The sequence below is a fragment of the Zootermopsis nevadensis genome, unplaced genomic scaffold, assembly GCF_977971745.1.
Source record: "Zootermopsis nevadensis isolate Lab colony 2312 unplaced genomic scaffold, Znev_1.0 Znev_ptg000001l, whole genome shotgun sequence".
Classification (NCBI taxonomy): domain Eukaryota; kingdom Metazoa; phylum Arthropoda; class Insecta; order Blattodea; family Termopsidae; genus Zootermopsis; species Zootermopsis nevadensis.
In genome coordinates, this window is record NW_028259133.1 from 22,192,708 (window position 1) to 22,208,678 (window position 15,971).

The 15,971-nt window shown below is 38.8% G+C and overlaps 2 protein-coding genes across 4 annotated transcripts in view; one reads left to right on the forward strand and one right to left on the reverse strand.

The window, feature by feature from the left end:
* Positions 1 to 15,971, forward strand: part of LOC110826462 (ras-related protein Rab-29) — a 47,318-nt gene that overhangs the window by 17,250 nt on the left and 14,097 nt on the right. The window contains exon 6 of one of the 2 annotated variants that reach the window (XR_015534575.1): positions 12,575 to 12,760. The exons of the other annotated variant lie outside the window; for it this stretch is intronic. The gene's annotated coding sequence lies outside the window, so the exon portion shown is untranslated. Of the gene's footprint in view, positions 1 to 12,574; positions 12,761 to 15,971 lie in introns of those variants that run through there. 2 annotated transcript variants of the gene reach the window in all.
* On the reverse strand, positions 1,696 to 15,029 carry trp (transient receptor potential). Of its 2 annotated transcripts, none has more exons than XM_087346490.1 (17): positions 14,866 to 15,029; positions 13,892 to 14,072; positions 13,056 to 13,200; positions 12,797 to 12,892; positions 12,217 to 12,359; positions 11,311 to 11,512; positions 11,033 to 11,206; positions 10,140 to 10,374; positions 9,522 to 9,674; positions 8,781 to 8,926; positions 7,508 to 7,614; positions 7,111 to 7,244; positions 6,265 to 6,388; positions 5,728 to 5,923; positions 4,697 to 4,858; positions 3,548 to 3,770; positions 1,696 to 2,966 (listed from the first exon to the last, which is right to left on the reverse strand). In XM_087346490.1, exons 2-17 carry the CDS (start codon positions 14,047 to 14,049, stop codon positions 1,999 to 2,001), a joined length of 3,366 nt encoding a protein of 1,121 aa, XP_087202616.1. In that variant the 5' UTR covers positions 14,050 to 14,072; positions 14,866 to 15,029; the 3' UTR covers positions 1,696 to 1,998. The 2 variants fall into 2 exon arrangements, with proteins under 2 accessions (XP_087202616.1, XP_087202610.1); XM_087346484.1 differs by having other exon boundaries at positions 12,217 to 12,395.

Consider the following 15,971-nt stretch of genomic DNA (forward strand, 5'->3'; position numbering starts at 1 on the left):
TCTTCGCTGTGGTCTCTGAAGCAGAACCCTTCTCGAGAAGGTTAGTAGTAGTAGTAGTAGTAGAATAGGCAATAAAGTCTTTGCCTTTTGTCGAACCTGGAAGTTTATCACCATGTTGACAACAGCATGCCACCAGTCCTTGTCCTCAGTAAGATGATTCCAGTTCACACCCTCTAGTCTTATTTCGCGGTGATAAATTTTAATATCATCCCCCCTCATATATGCTCAGGTCTTCTGAATGGTCTCTTCCCTTCAGGCTCTCCCACCAAAATTTTGTATGCATTTCTCATGTCTCCCGTGCTTGGCTACATGCCACACTCATATTTTCCAATCTGATTAAGAGTAAATGCTGTGCCACACTCATATTTTCCAATCTGATTAAGAGTAAATGCTGTGCCACACTCATATTTTCCAATCTGATTAAGAGTAAATGCTGTGGGGTTTGCAACTGTGCATTACTCTCCAGCCTCCAGTCCTTTCATCTCTCTTAGGCCCAGATATTCACCAATGCATCCTGTTCTCAAATACCTTCAGTCTGTGTTCTTACCTTAACGTGACTGACCAGGCGTCACACCCACACAAAACAAGAGGTAGAATTATAGTTTTGTGTATGTAATCCAATTTTAGTCTTGTATTTAGATAGCATGTGGGAAGAAGATTCTGCGTTGTATGGTAGCAGGCATTCCCTGAGTTTAGTCTGCCCATAATTTCCTCATAAATGTATTTCTGATTTGTTGCTATCTTTCCCGCATGTTTGAACTTTGCCACATTTCCTCACATTAATTAGCTACCAGCTTTATAAAATGATTTTGTCCTGTAGTGTGGTGACAGGACAAAATAGTATACATAGTTTTATTTGCATTTACTTCTGTATCAACTTCAGTGCAAGTAATTTCATTTGTCAGCTTCCTTGAAGTCTATAAATAGTAATTTCACTATACTCCCCCCCCCCCCCACCCCCACATTTTGTTCTCAGTATGACAAATGCAGAATATGTGATCAGTAGTTGAACAATTAGGCCTACAATAATTTTTTCTATTAATGGGGTTAACCTTGACAGATAATAGTTGAATAAAACTTCTAGTGTAGTTGGTAGCAGTGATACGTATTTATCCACAATTATTACTGTTAGTTTTATTGGTAGGTAAAGTAACAGATTCCTTCCATTGCTCTGGCAATTCTTCTGTATTACAATATTGTGCTTTTATACGCACATCTCAAACTGCGTTTGCAGTGACAATTCACTTACTGTGCTTTCTAGTGCTAAAATCTACAATGTAGGATATGGGAGAAAAATTATTTAAAATGTTATGAGACCAAAGGCAGATGATCAATATGAAATTGAATTAAGTAGTCAACATTGAACAAAAAAAACAAAAAAACAATAGCTGTAGAGCTGGCAAGGCATAACACAGTGACTCTTCTCCCAGAATTTTGGAACTGAAAAGGACAAAAGGAAGCAAGTATTTTTTTTTTTGGGGGGGGGGGGGGGGGTTCTGACCACAGAACTGTAGTGTCATACAACCAATACAGACTCTGATGCTTATTGCTATTTATTTTTAATAACTATCAGACATTGTGCTGCCATGCAGTTATTGGTCTTTATTTATATATCCTGACTTTAGGTATATTTTATTATTATTATTTATAATATTATCTACAATTAAAACATTCTTTTTAAAGAATGTTATATAGTAAAGTGCAAAATTATTAGTTTATTTATGTAACCTGCAAGCTGGTTTCTCTTACAGTACAAATGTGATACATACAAATTTCATATTTTATTTTTTGGACATTATCAGCCATTGATGTTTTGGAAACTGGCTCGGTTTTTGTTGTCACATGGCAGGGGGAGTAAGTTTCTACTCTGGTGGCCTTACTGCGCAGAGGTAGCTAGTCTCAATCCCTGAGTGATGGTGTCCAAAAGAATAACAATCGTGTTTATGCCAACACACCGTCATCAGCATTTATATTTATGATGATGCATATGCTTGTACATTACATCCATCCAGTTTTAATTTCACCAGTTAACTTTGATCTTCCACTTTGCTTCCTTGATCTCTCTGTCGGTGTTGTAATTTCTGTAGTTTTCATTGGTCTCAGGGTCTTTGCCTTTATTTCGTTATTGCTCTCAACTTCTTCCTCTTTCTGTGTCTTCCACTGTGAATATTCTGTGCTTTCTTCATTATCCTCTTCTTGAATTGGTGTTCTTGTTCTGAAGTCTTTCTTGACTGAAGAGTGAGATGTTGGAGTTTCATCATTGCCTGGAGAGTTTGCTGTTTTGTCTGGCTTTGCTTTAGTAAGTGTTGAAACTGCTTTAGAAGGCAGTTGGTCGTTGACTGTAGAAGAATGTAAAGCAAGCATGCCAACACAAGGTGACGCTGACTTATTTCTAGGCCTCACGATAGAAATGGATTTTGTTGCATCAGTCTGAGATATTTCATTTCTGGAATGATGTCCATAGTTAACTTTTGTTTGAATTGCATCATCAGTAATTGATGTTTTATCATAATTTTCTGTGGAATTCTCAGTTTTGTTGTTTATCTCTTTAACTTCTTGTCTGAATTCAGCAACCTTGAATTTGGCATATGCTAGTCTAGTTGCAGGTGTGACTAATGAAAGTCTAGGGTTATCTTTAATGAGTTTCTCTGCGTCTATTGATACTAAGGCTGTGTTGTAGTTTGCAGTGGTGTGCCGCTTCATACTCTGATGTGATTGTCGGAAATCTGATTCTCTGGAGCTCTCGATCGGGTCTCTTACTGTCGTGCTCTGGCGTACCATAGCATTCCAGTCTTTCTTCTTGCTCTGGCCACTTGCTCGATGACCGACGGCTCGAGCAATTTTGCTGAATACATTGTGTGGTTCCTTGTTAGCACCAATTACTTCACTCACAATTCCTTCTACTAAAGCAATCTGGAATCCTTTCTTGAGGCGACGTTCCATTATTCGATTCTTCTTACCAGGAACTGTAAATAAAGTTATCTAAAGAAGTAAAAGTAAGAAGACAACAGATATTTATACATGGAGCAGACAAGCTAATTTGTATCTCTTTCTCTTCTGAACAGCATGTGTGAATAGAAGATAATTCATTTTATTTGTAACTGTTTCATAATATATGAATCCTTCACTTTAATAAGAATAACCATTGTCATAATATCCTGTGTAAGGACCAAAGGAATTCTTGAAAATGCAGAGCAGCAGATCCAGAGATTGGGGTTAAACTCTTTAGTGGACCCAACAGAGTAGATCCACTGAAAAAATTGACAGAGTCAGCCTCTGAAATGTTATGGCTTTGCTTTAATAAACTAAATGGTGGATTTAGTCCAGAAGAGCAACAGTATTGAAGGACTGTAAAGTTTTGTGCACAGAATGTATGACGTGCAATATAAATATAGTAAATTTTTAACACGTGTGCTCACTTAGTACTGAAAAGTCATATCCAGCTTTGGTAATATTAAGTATAAGCTGTAATGAATATGTGTGTTGTAATAATTATATGCTGGCAAGTATTAAAGTAATTACTGTAGAAAGACAAATATTTTCAAACCTTGAGACACATATTTTTCAAGCATGGGTGTTCTCATTCCATTATTTTTCAAAATGTCAATGAGCTCGTATCTCAAAGTAGAGATGTCTTGTCTGATTTCCATCACGTCATCCTCTGTGACTCCAGATCTGTCCCTTTTCGTTGTCTCTTCTGTGATGTAACGCCTGATGAGGAGGCGCATCACTGTTTCATGTCGCTGAAGAGCCTTCTTGTGTGATTTCCTCTAAACAAGTGATTTGTAACACATTATTTGAGAACCAATGAAAACTAATTGTGTATTTCTATAAAATTATGAACTGATAATGCTCAAGTGCGTTGGACATCATTGAATACAAACCGCCGCCACATGTGCGTTGTGGGACATTTTGAAGATTCTTTTGATGAAAACTGAAATGTAATGTACAACTGTTATCTGATGCATTTTATCTTGCAAAAACCCCTAAAAGATACATTGGATTTTCAGTCATGCACTTAATTAAGGTGGCATTAAACATGTTTAACCCTAGTTAAAGGAGTTGGCTGATAAACTTGTGTCCAAAGTAGCACCTGAAAAGTTTTTTGAGCATAATGGTATTTCACCTCTTTGCTGATACTTGTCAGAGTAAGCTGGCTTATTCTGGCTGGCAAGTGTTGGCAAACTGATTGGCGACATAAACTTTGTTCTGTCAGAACAGAGTGTCTTATGTAGTATGCTGTGTATGAATTTTGTTCTTTACAGTGCATACTTGTATTGTTAATTGTACTCTGTGTAATGCAGAGACTGCAGAAGCATTGTCCATTTTAATAGTCACCATCAGCTTTGTTGCTTTGTATTTGTAGAGGTACATCTGGAAGTTCAGTGCTTTTACCTGAACTTCAAACAAGAACATAGAAGAACACCAAAACTGGGTGATATCATAACGCACATTGACTGTTAATTATTTCTGATCACTTTGACATCAGCTTTCTCATTCCGTAAAAAATTAAAGCCCAAGGCATGCATATATTTAAGTATAACACATCAAAAGCTGCAGTTAGCTGTATTTTTAAAAATATAATTCATTTCCGATAAACAGATTGAAAGTATTACATAAACTAACATGTATTCACGTGTGAGGTTCTTTCACCAAATTACGTTAACAGTAGCTAATGAATGTAATTCGTACTGACCATAATAGACGCAGATGTTCTGTTCTTTCTGCAACCCACATATTTGCTCAAACTCTTTATTGTAGGGATTATGTTGAAGGGTGGTGGAACTGTGTCACCCTCCTCAAAGTAACTCATCCACAAGCGACTGCGAGCAAATTTCCATTCAGTGTCTGCACGTTCCTATGGAAATCATGAAACAAACATATGCCAAGGCTTCAGGTTTAAAATAATAATATTGTGAGTCTTCTTGTGTGTGTGTGTGTTTGTTTTAGAGTAGACTTGAACCTGTCTGTCTTTAATTTTATTTTATTTCCTGCTTGAAGCACTGAAATTAACAGTTATAAGAGTTTACTCCCATAACCATATGAGAAAGACATTGAGCTTACCAGACGCATGAGACAGACTTCTGGCATATGTCTCATAAGTTATTAAATAGGAGTCATTATCTCATTATGTTGCTTTCAACTTTGAGATACAAAGGGGAGTGACATCCACAGTTATTCTGAGAGGGATTCGTATTCTGTAATGCTTTCTCAAAAATAAGTAGACGCAAATAATACTGGAGAAAATCTTGCAGCTGTTAGTGAATTTTCATTTGAAATACAATATTTTTTTTTGCAAAGTAAGGCAAGGGGAGGGATGCAGGTTGTGTTTGGTACAGGCCAGCTTCATTGGTAGTATACGGAGGTGTGGATTATTAAAATTGGTAGATGGTTGAGTGAGCAGCTGAAAGAGGCATATGGGGGTATTTTAGTTTCTCCGCCATGGTTGGTAGATACTGCTGAAGGACAGCAGGTGGCAGTAACAGTCATGTATCTAATATATTACTTTTGGCTGTGCTGGTGTCAGTAATCAGGTATCCAGTCTCGGTTGTACTTTCTGACTTGGTGTCAGGATACAGTGGATTAATAAATTGTGTTTTGACCTGTGTTAACACCTCACTAAAGTTTATTGCACTTTATGAAGGGATAAGAAGCTGTAATACATAAGTGCAGTTATATTGTAAAGAGATGACACTTCCAGTAAGTTTTGTGTTTACCGAATCTTACCGAGATGATCTGATACGAATTAGACATCATAGCAATAAGCATGTTCAGTAGCACAATAATGTTGATCACCGAGTAGGAACCGAACATGAGCAGGGCCCAAAATCTAGTGAAACTCTTGATTCCTTTCAGCTCAAATGCCATGAGGTCTATCAGGCCGAAACTGGCCCAAAATAGTGATTGTGATGTCTCAAATAAGCTGGAACAAACATTGAGCAATTAATGTGTGTATTCAAATGTAAGGCATTCTTTTATACCACAGTACGTAAAAATAATGTGGTGCAGTGATAGCAGAATCCCAAGGAACCAAAGGTTTTTCTTTTCCTTCTTCTTTTCTGTTTGACACAGGTACTTGCTTCTGGATAATGCACAGTTTGTGCCAGAAACTGTACGCTGTGGAGTTCCTGAGAAGTTCACGTTTTGGGTCTTCCCCTTTCTTTTCTTCTCACCCCCCCTCCCCCCCCCCTCCTACTTTGATCTGCCATTCTGTGCATCATTTCTAGGTGGTGATATGAGGTTCATTACGTATTGTACACTTACTTTGCAAATCTTCTCCAAATAGAACAAGCCTTATCCTCATTATCAAAGTCAGCCAGTCCATCAGGTGTGTGATAACATTTTCTTTTCTCGAGGTCTGCATAGTACCAGAGTAATTGATTCATTCCTACAAGACAAGTGCCTGAAGATGAACAAGTGTTGCATCACGCTAGTCTTTTGAATAACTTAAGTTATTTAGGATGTAGGATGCCTGATAACTATATTCACATAACAGATTGGATGCATTAGGTGTTCGACAAGTTAGGACACAGGCCCCCTTCCTAGATAAAGGGCACTATTCAACTGCCAGTGTGTTTATATTCATGATGACAATACTGCACTACACTACTGCAAGTTTGGAGCGTGAGCTCCGAAACTCATTATTTTCATGTTTGGAGGACAGTGTAAATAGTGCGTAAGTTCAGATTTAACTTTTAACATGCATGACAATTACATCTGATGTATGGTAAAACTTTGTCAAACTCCTGAAGTATAATATTGCAAAATGTAGACCATTAATGCAGAATTTTATGAACAACTTGTTTGGTAGATGTGAACTTTAAGGAAAATATTTTCACAGCCACTTGTGAAAGTGGACAGTCTAATTAAACATAAAATTAAGTAAACCTTTATTTGTGCTTTGGTAACTGATTTACTACCCACTACAAACTGATATGTTGTTTGCTTCTGTTTGTTGCATTATTAATTCATTTTTCTTCATGTATTGACATTGTAGAACTGGAATTTTAAGAATTGATATGCAAGTTTTGCAGTTTATTTTTTAGACAATGTTGAAGCAAGTGTGTATAAGCAATTGTTCATTCTTCCTGATGTATTGAAGTTACTCACCGCAGCCAAATGCAAAAAGTACCAGAGAGTAGATGAAGAAAAACTTGAGAATGTCGATAATCATCCGACCAAGCGAGATCTGGAGAGGGCCCAGGTGTGGATTGACGCTGAATATGTGCACCAACTTCATGTAACTGGGAGGGGAAAAAAAATTGGTCAAAATCATGCACTTGATCTAAACTTGAGTTTAGTAAATGTTATGCACGTTTCCTTATTTTTCATTATCACATGCAACTGAAGGTTATTTAAAGAAGGCAGTGCTTCAGAGCTAGGTTTGTGCCAGTACCGAAAAATACTTTATAAAAAACCAAACTTATTATTATGCTTAATGGAAACCTGTAATGCGCCACAGCAAAGTAAAATGCTTGAAGTCTTCGTTTGTCTTTCATCCACTCACCTGACAATCATTCCTGCCGCAAATGCACCTTCTGACAGTAACATCGGATCATACGGGTCCCATTGTTCGCGAGGGTACCAGGGATTATCTCCATGCAAATACTCTTTCTGCAACGAAATTTAGGATTAAGATAACAGACTGATTTCACTAGATTTATAACAAGCGCTGTAGTAATTGTTGGTATGAAGTGATTAAGGTTAACTTTTGAGTCATTCCATTGTTTTATTTGTTTGTCAGCGTATTTGGATTATTTGTTTCAGTAAATGGATTTTGAAATAAGCTTGGTACTGTCATTAGACCTTCCATTTGATTTTCAAATGCATTTCACAACAGAGACAGGAAGAAATAGCAAAACACGTAGAATGCTTAATGGCTGCGTCTCTTCAAATCTGTTATCCCATTTACGTACTGTGTTATGTTAGTGCTGGCTCAATGGGAAATGTAAACTTAGGCTTGATTAAAACTTCATGTCAGTATGTTATGTAGTTAGATAACAGCTTGCTTCAGTAAGTAGCTCACACGAGTGCCTCGGGGATTTCTCCAATGCGTCGTCATTCAGTCCAGAGAATTAAGGCCCTGCTCATAAATATGAAACAGTTAAATTGCCTTTTTGATTTCATGTATACAATACTGAGTATGTAACATCGTCAGAACTCGAGCTAATTCCATGGAGCAGAATCTTATTGAGAAAGATGATAGTATGCTCAGGTGGTTAATAAATGTAACCCTAGTAACAGCAACGTAAACTGTAGTTAATGGCAGAGAAGAGCCACATGCAGACAGATCCAAGGAGATTATGAATGACAGGAATTACGGTGCTCGCTGTGCTGTCAGGTGTCCATCACTTCCAGTTTTGGACTTAGATAATTTCAGGGGCACGGAGTGTACAAAAATGGAAGTGATATTCTATGACATGAAATGTGTGACATCCGAGTTTAAATTTGATTGTACCCTTGGGTACTTGTATGGTTGGCTGTTTGGAAATCATTACTAATGAATATTTTAATGTGTATCTTTGGATTTTGTGGATAAAACGTGTCATCCAACATTCTGGCAAACATTGCAGTTTTAACACTTTCAAGGTCAATGTGCAGTGGTTTGGGCATTTTTGGAACCCTTATACAGGTCGAGCAGTAGGCATATTGTTAGGTTTGATGGTGCTGGTTGGAGACGTGGAAGAGGTTCAGGCACTTATTAATATTTCAATGGTAACTTTTTATCTCCATGGACCATAAAATGCTAGTTATATCAGTTTGCTTCCAGACCTTTGTACCTGTACAATATACCAGGATGTGAACCGAAGGCTGATCCATATCAGGTAGAAGGCATTCATGATGAAGTCAACTATGTTCCAAAGGTCATTAATATATTCAAGAAGTCCGTCAGTCCACAAAGACCGTACTTCAAACCATATCAAACCTGCATCATAATAAACAATTACAAATTATGAATATTTCTTTGTGCGCATCAAGAATGTTGGAACAGTATCAGTGTGTCTTACATTTCTTAGATACTGGTTTGAATCTCAACTGGAGACCAGTTATCTTGAAGGATTTTTGTCATTTTATTTATTCTCTGCAGGCATTTTACAGGACAGTACTTCAAAATAGGCCAGTCACTTTTTCCCTCCCAAGTTATCTTTTATAAACATAAAATTTGTTCTCATTAGTAGTTAATACAGCATCATGAAGTTACAAAATAACCAGAAAAAACTACATAACGAACTGAGTTATGCATTAAATGGGTCTTCTGATTTACTGTGGCTGATTTTATAAATCCTGTAAATCTCTGAGTCCGCAATAGGCACTTGATGTTTTTCTGGGTAAACTGCAATATTAAATTGTTTTTGATGGAAAACATTCCTGACATCAAACTTCGCTCTAGCTGTCTTTATGCACCAGTTATTCCAGAACAAAGGGAAACTATTACTAGTATTTCTGATAGAATGGTTACTAGGTTCATAACCAGAAGCCTTGTCCATCGTTACTTTTAATGAGCTCCGTTTTATTCTTACTTATGACGTAGAAGATGATGCAGTATTCACTTGGCCTTGGCAGTGAGCCTCTCTCTTGCTGCTTCCATTTTTCAAGGAGGGATAGCATCCAGGGCGTGCCGAACCATTCTATCACCCGGAACTCCACTCTTTGAGATGCGAGACTCAGCAGCACTGTATGGAACAGCTGTTCGTTATGAGTGTGGCAAGAAACTAAAAGCTCACGCTCTGTAGCAAATGAAGTATATAATCTGCTTGTTTTACTTTTCTTGTTATACTTACACATGCAAACATCGTCATGTCACAGTTCCACTTTAATTGTGTTCTGTTGAATTGTGGTGTTAGCTCATTTTATTGCAATCATCGGACTAAAAGACAGTTTACAATTAAAATTACAGCTCTGAAAGGACTAATGTTTTAGTGTATTTATTCAGTCATTTCATGAAAATTCTGTGGCAGTACCTTAAGATATACCACGACCCTTTGCTTTTGTTCATTATGGTCAGTTACAGAATGTCTGTGTGATTTTAAGTCAGATGTTTTTCCAGTAGCCCACAGAAGAGTTTGCCAAACTTAGAACATTCTTTCTCTATTTTTACTGACCATAAAACTTAAGAAATTGTTACTCGCTGTACTCACTGAGGAAGAAGGCGTATGATGATGAATGGCATATGAATTTCACAAACGGTTTCTTCATGAACATTCCCATTTTAGATGTAGGTGCCAACATATAGATGGTGCTGTATACAGGAAACATGACTCCAAGCTTTGCCACTTCTAAAAGCTGTCTTGCCACGTTCTTACGACGGAAACCTGGTAAACCTTCGTACCAGATGGCGGCCAATAGCTGTTGTACATTTGGATGAGCTACAAACTGATGGAAGGAAAGCATTAGTATTGTTTAATAAGTTAAATGTTCTGATAAGTCCAACTAGTATTTCAGGAAACGTTGTGTGTTTGGTGTTTAATGCGATACGTCGGTCTGTTTGGTTTGAAGTTAGATTCGCTGTTAGACGCTTAGTCCTCATGCCGTGTTCTGCATTGAGACTACGTTTGACTGCTGCATATCTTCATAACTCTGTTTCAGATGTGATTGTGTGTGGCTTGTTTACTGATAGGGTTGAGGTTTGATAAAACCTTCTAACTCAGGTTTAATGTACTGATTTGCTGCAAGTTGTAAGTCTCAAGAATGATTGCTAATGTCAGAGCAAACATCATATCTGTTTGTTTGTTTTTTATCACTAAAATGTTGCAGCTCTCAAAAATTCTATTTTGCATAAATTTTTTTAAATGGAGGATTGTGGTGGTTATGTATAGCGTTTAGTTTGTTTATCCTTTTAATAATATTCATCAAAGTATGCAAGTCTCTGATATCTCAGAGATTCAGAGAAATGTGATGAAACTTCAAAGGGGTGATCAACACTAAATTCTTGAATTTCTGAACACAGTGTGAATATGCAAACTGCCACTTTGCCATGTATTATAGTGGACAACATGACGTGGAAATCTTTTGACGCTATGTAATTACATACTTGCTTTTGTTTGTATTTGATGGCCAGTTTCAGTCTTTCCAAAGTTTGTCTCTCCCCTGGGTCCCAGTGTTCTTCTCCATCAGGATTGTGGTTTAGGATCACTTCTAGTTCTAGAGAAGTGCGGATGTGGTCTAGGAGCGCTGTTGCAAACTCTTGGCATTGTGAGCGCATTGCCTATAATCAAGAGTTGTAGTAAGTGGGAATTGTTATACCCATTCCATTTACTTATCTTATAATAGTATTCAAAAGTATTTATACATGGACAAGCCCTTACGTACATTGTATTCATCCGTGAATTCATTTTCCATTCTGCTGAGTCGTCTGACCTCCCTTGACAATTCAAAGGCCGTCAGTAAAGGATCTCTAGATGACAGCGATATGAACGAAGGTGACGTTAGTGCTCGGTACGCGTTGATTCTGGATTGGGAGTGCCTCAAAGAATCCGTTTCACTTGAAGTCGCGCATTCGTCACATGCACATCTGCGAGCACATTGATTTGCATCCTTGATCTTTGATAGGGCTTCTTGTCTGATTAGGAATTATTTGTTGCTTAGGATGGAACAGAAACTTCAGAATTAATGTGTAAAGCTCTGAGTAAAGGTTTTTTTGTCAGCAATTTTACAACATTAGCAGTACTCTGTAAATGAGGAAAGATTGTATATATGTGGCTCTTATGAATCTAGAAATAATTCACTCCACAAAGCAGAAACTGATGGTTCACAAGAACGGTCCATTGGACCGTGTCCTGAGCCAGATGAATTCAGTCCATACTTTGTTTATCAGAACTACCCTAATTGTTAATCTGATATTAAATAGCTGTCCCTGAGATGATAATTATCAGTTATTCCCTTTTGTGTAGAGAAAGAACTACTTTGCTTTTCAGTGCCATGAAATTGAAGTTTTGCTTTGCTGCTGTTTGCAGTCAATCTCCTGACATTCCAGCGCCCGTACCTTAAGTTGTTTCAAAGTCTGCCCATATTACAAGTAAAAGAATTCGGTATGAAGAAAAAGAACTTTTATAATTGAGTGACTTGTTTCGCTCAGATTTAAGAGGCCTGGTTTTGTGTCGCGTATTATTTTCTCAGCCAATCACTTCTTTATCTCTCCTATCAATAATTATGCCATCATGTTTTGCAGAATATCAGTTTCACATTAAAGCAGTCGTGCTGGTTGCATTTTCTCACCTCACATCATGTGGTGTTGGCAGTGAGGCCCCGTGACCTAGAAGAATCTTGAGAATCTCGTAGTTGTTCGTATGTGCTGCAAGAATCAGGGGTGTGATGTCTGGTGTGAAGGTGGAGGTGGCAGTGTCAGCAGCCTCCCAGCTCTGCATCGCAACCAGACAAGAGCTTGTTAGCGGTCTCTGTTACGGAATATGAGCCGCGTAATGTGACAGTTGTTTAAGCTACTTTGAAATTACCTTTTGCAAATCTATTTACGAGTTACGCCCCTCCCACGTCATTAAGTATTCAGTACATCAGAAATGGATATTTAAATAAAAGCTGAAATGACTGCCTTCTGGGATGTTGTGCTGTGTTTCAGAACTGCTTACTGCCGCCATCATCAGAACTCATCGTCCTGATGATGGAAATAGTAAGGACTACTGAAACGTTGATCAGTGTCTACTGGACTGCGTAGTGCAACATCTTAGAAGACAGTCATCTTCATACTTGCTGTCATGATAACCTGAAATCTCACCAAATAAAAGTATACTGTATTTCAATGAGATTCATATTGAGATTGTTCGTTTGTGTGTGTACTCACGTGTGGTTGACCTGGCTTGTGATTCTGCTCCTCCCACACTAAGAGAACTTCAACGCCCTCCACGTACTCTTCCTTTATGGCGTGAAGCAGGGCATCCTAGGGAAAAAGGTCTGCCGGTCATAAAAGGAAGTTTCCCATTCAGACCAAAACACACAATTGAGGTTTCCGCAGCTGGAGTTCAGCGTAAAACTTTCTTAACCCTGGCATATGCCTTCTTGAACCCTAATGTCCAGTCGTGTGCCTCTGTTGAAGTGCATACCTTCACGTCAATGTTCCATTCGAGCAAGATCCTGATGAGGTCTATGTTCTCGTTCTCAATGGCTGTGATGAGAGCTGATCTGTTCAGAGGATCCACGCAGTTGATGTTGAGCTCCTCCGGCTGGTTTCTGCGTTCCTCCAATAGACTACAACAGCCACCACCAGAGACGTTTGTCACACTGTGCTCTGGTATCATTCGTGTACACGATTCTACAGCCTTGCGTTTGAACAGTGTTTGTGTGTACTCTCGTCTGAATGGTCCAAGCCTCAGGGCTCACAGGTGGAATGTGGAATTTAATCAACAAAGTTTTCACTTATGAATTGTTAGTATGTTCATTACTGTGGACGTAACTTACACTAATGGATTGTGGGACACTTTTACCCTTTGTTCCTCTTAATATGGCAAAAAACAATGGAGTAACATTTACAAGTTAAATGCCCAGAAGAACCGTTCTCATAGTTTCACATTTTACTGCTTTAAATCGAACAGGCAGAGAACTTGTATGTTCTTCCATTAAGGAATTTTAGGGCATATATTTTGCTTGTGTCTTCTAATATTTCTACTTTCCTTATTCATCTGCATTAAATTAAAGGTCCACAGACCACAAATATCAACCACGCCATTTTGCTTTGTTCATGACCGAAGTCTTATTGATTACCCCGTTTACAATCGCATACATATTTTACCAAAAAATAAAAAAATTATACATAACCAATAAATGATTGTATCCACTGTGTGAGCAGATTCTAAAGCATCTGACCTGAGGTGCTTAGCCTCTCCTGCCTTTTATCGTCTTAATTTGAGTAGTCTATGTGAAAAGTGTTGCCTTTGTGTACCTCCTGAGACTTGCACAGTCCCCCCTCTCTGCGTACATCAGGAACATCTTTTCAGCCGGTGTCAGCGACGTCTCCGGCGTCGGTTCTTCTGGTGCCTGACTCGGCGTCACAGGCCGACCATCCTCCACCAAGTTCTCCTGAGATTCTGTCATCTTCATCTCACTTTGGAGGGATCCTACGGCTTTAGAAATTGCATTATTTTTCGCTTAAATGTAACTGGAACAACGGAATGTCAGGTTTGTAACCCCCCTCCCCCGACCTGTGTCATATCAGACTTTAATGGCGTCTGATAAGGGCGAGGTCGGTGTTTGAAGTTGCCTGTTCAAAGAAATTTGGAGCATGTTTCACTGCTGCTGCTGGTTGCCTAATTTCTTGGGAGCAGACTATTGTTCATTTCCCTAGTGACCAGATAAGTCTGTGTGTGTGTGTGTTTATTCACAAGATCCCACCACTGGACCCTGTACTGAGCCAAATGAATCCACTCCACACATTTTTCTTTAATAACCATTTTAATATTATCCTCTCATCTAGTTCCAATTGGTCTCTTCCCTTTAGGTCTTACGACTGAAGTTTTGTGTACGTTTCCTGTGTCTGATGTTTGTGCTACATGATTCTTGAACTGATCACTGTAATAGTACTTCGTGAAGAACACGTGTCTCAAGAATCTCATTCTGCAGTTTTATCCAGCCCCTTGTTTTGAACCCCCCCCCCCCCCCATCTAAATTCTGCCCCAGTGGTGACAGAAAAAGTTTCACCCTCATGGAAGAAGTGTAACTAGTTTATATTTTAATATTCAGCAAACATTTTCCGAATTTTATCTGTTCTAAATTTCTTCGTGAATTTATTATTTTTTGATGTCGAGTCTGTGAACTGTCGCATCCGATACGAGCCGTGTAACAAGGAGAAGTGTTTATTAAGGAGTCGATGGTGCCTACAAGGAACTAACTTCAAGCCGAGAAAGCGTGTGTTCTTACTGTCACTCGTTGTTAGTGGTCGCTGATATCACTCCGCGCCAGGAGAGACCTGTAGACCTGTCAGTCCGATGGCCCTTCCCGTAGTGTCGCCATCAGCTTGCTGGTTGCCTCTTTACCGTGAACCCCTCCTCCGGTCAGATAAAACGAGTGTAACTGCATTAGCAGGGATACTGAAATCTTGCTTTTAATTCTGCGCTGAACTCTTACATGGACTGCGTTCAAGGTACACTCGGCATAAATAAACGTAGTGCGTTTTGTATTAGTGGGCTGTTACGTTGTCAGTTCTTAAGAACGTTAATGGGAGTCATGTGTTTTTCTTTTTTCCAGAATACGCAAAGATCTGTTATGAAAGCAACCAAATCTTTATTGCCAGTGTTTGATCTTATGATTCATAGAATTTCCGTGATTTTGCAGACGTCTGATCTGGAGATTTTGGGTTCTTACTGCGTAGAATTTTGTCGACGTTTCAGAGCGGCTTGCCGGCTTCATCATCAGTGCGATCATTGCCCTGATGATTGATAGTTTTCTTAGCAGTCCACCATCTTTGATGTCTGTTGAGATTCAAATCGTTTTGAGGTAGTGACCACTTCTCTGTAAGACTGCGCAATTTGGCGTACGTTGAACCGTTTCAGGTGTAAGTGAAACTGACTTTACTTGTGTTACAAATCCCATTACAGCGGCTTCTGAGGAGAAACCTTATGTTGGTTTTATGGCGGTCATTATTACGCAACGATTTATGGTTGCTGCTGACTTGTAACTTTTGACGTGAGTGTATGGATGGATGGGGCACAAATGCAGTAACTGTTCTTGTAAACAGGATATAAACAGTGACAGCCCATTCTAACTCTTTCGAGATGCTGACCAACTCCACTGTCAAGGGACTTATCCCTTTTATGGGCAGTTTTATTGCCTTTTTCACAAGATCCCTTCCCTGGACCCTGTCCTCAGCCAGTTTAATCCAGTTCATGCCCTCACTCCCCTTGTCTTGACAGGAGAAACGGCATAGTGTAGCCGCCCGATTGCATTAATAATACGGACAGATCTGAGCTCGGTCCAGAACGCCGTAAGGCTTGTGCAGTTGGCTTATTCGTTTATTAAACCACGAA

Coding starts and splice junctions, on each gene's coding strand:
- trp (XM_087346484.1), bottom strand. CDS start 14,049: ATGAAGATGACAGAATCTCAGGAGAACTTGGTGGAGGATGGTCGGCCT. Junction 12,396..12,796: donor ACAAGCCAGGTCAACCACAC/GTGAGTACACAC, acceptor ATTCCGTAACAG/AGACCGCTAACAAGCTCTTG. Junction 11,513..12,216: donor CCAACACCACATGATGTGAG/GTGAGAAAATGC, acceptor ATGTGCTCGCAG/ATGTGCATGTGACGAATGCG.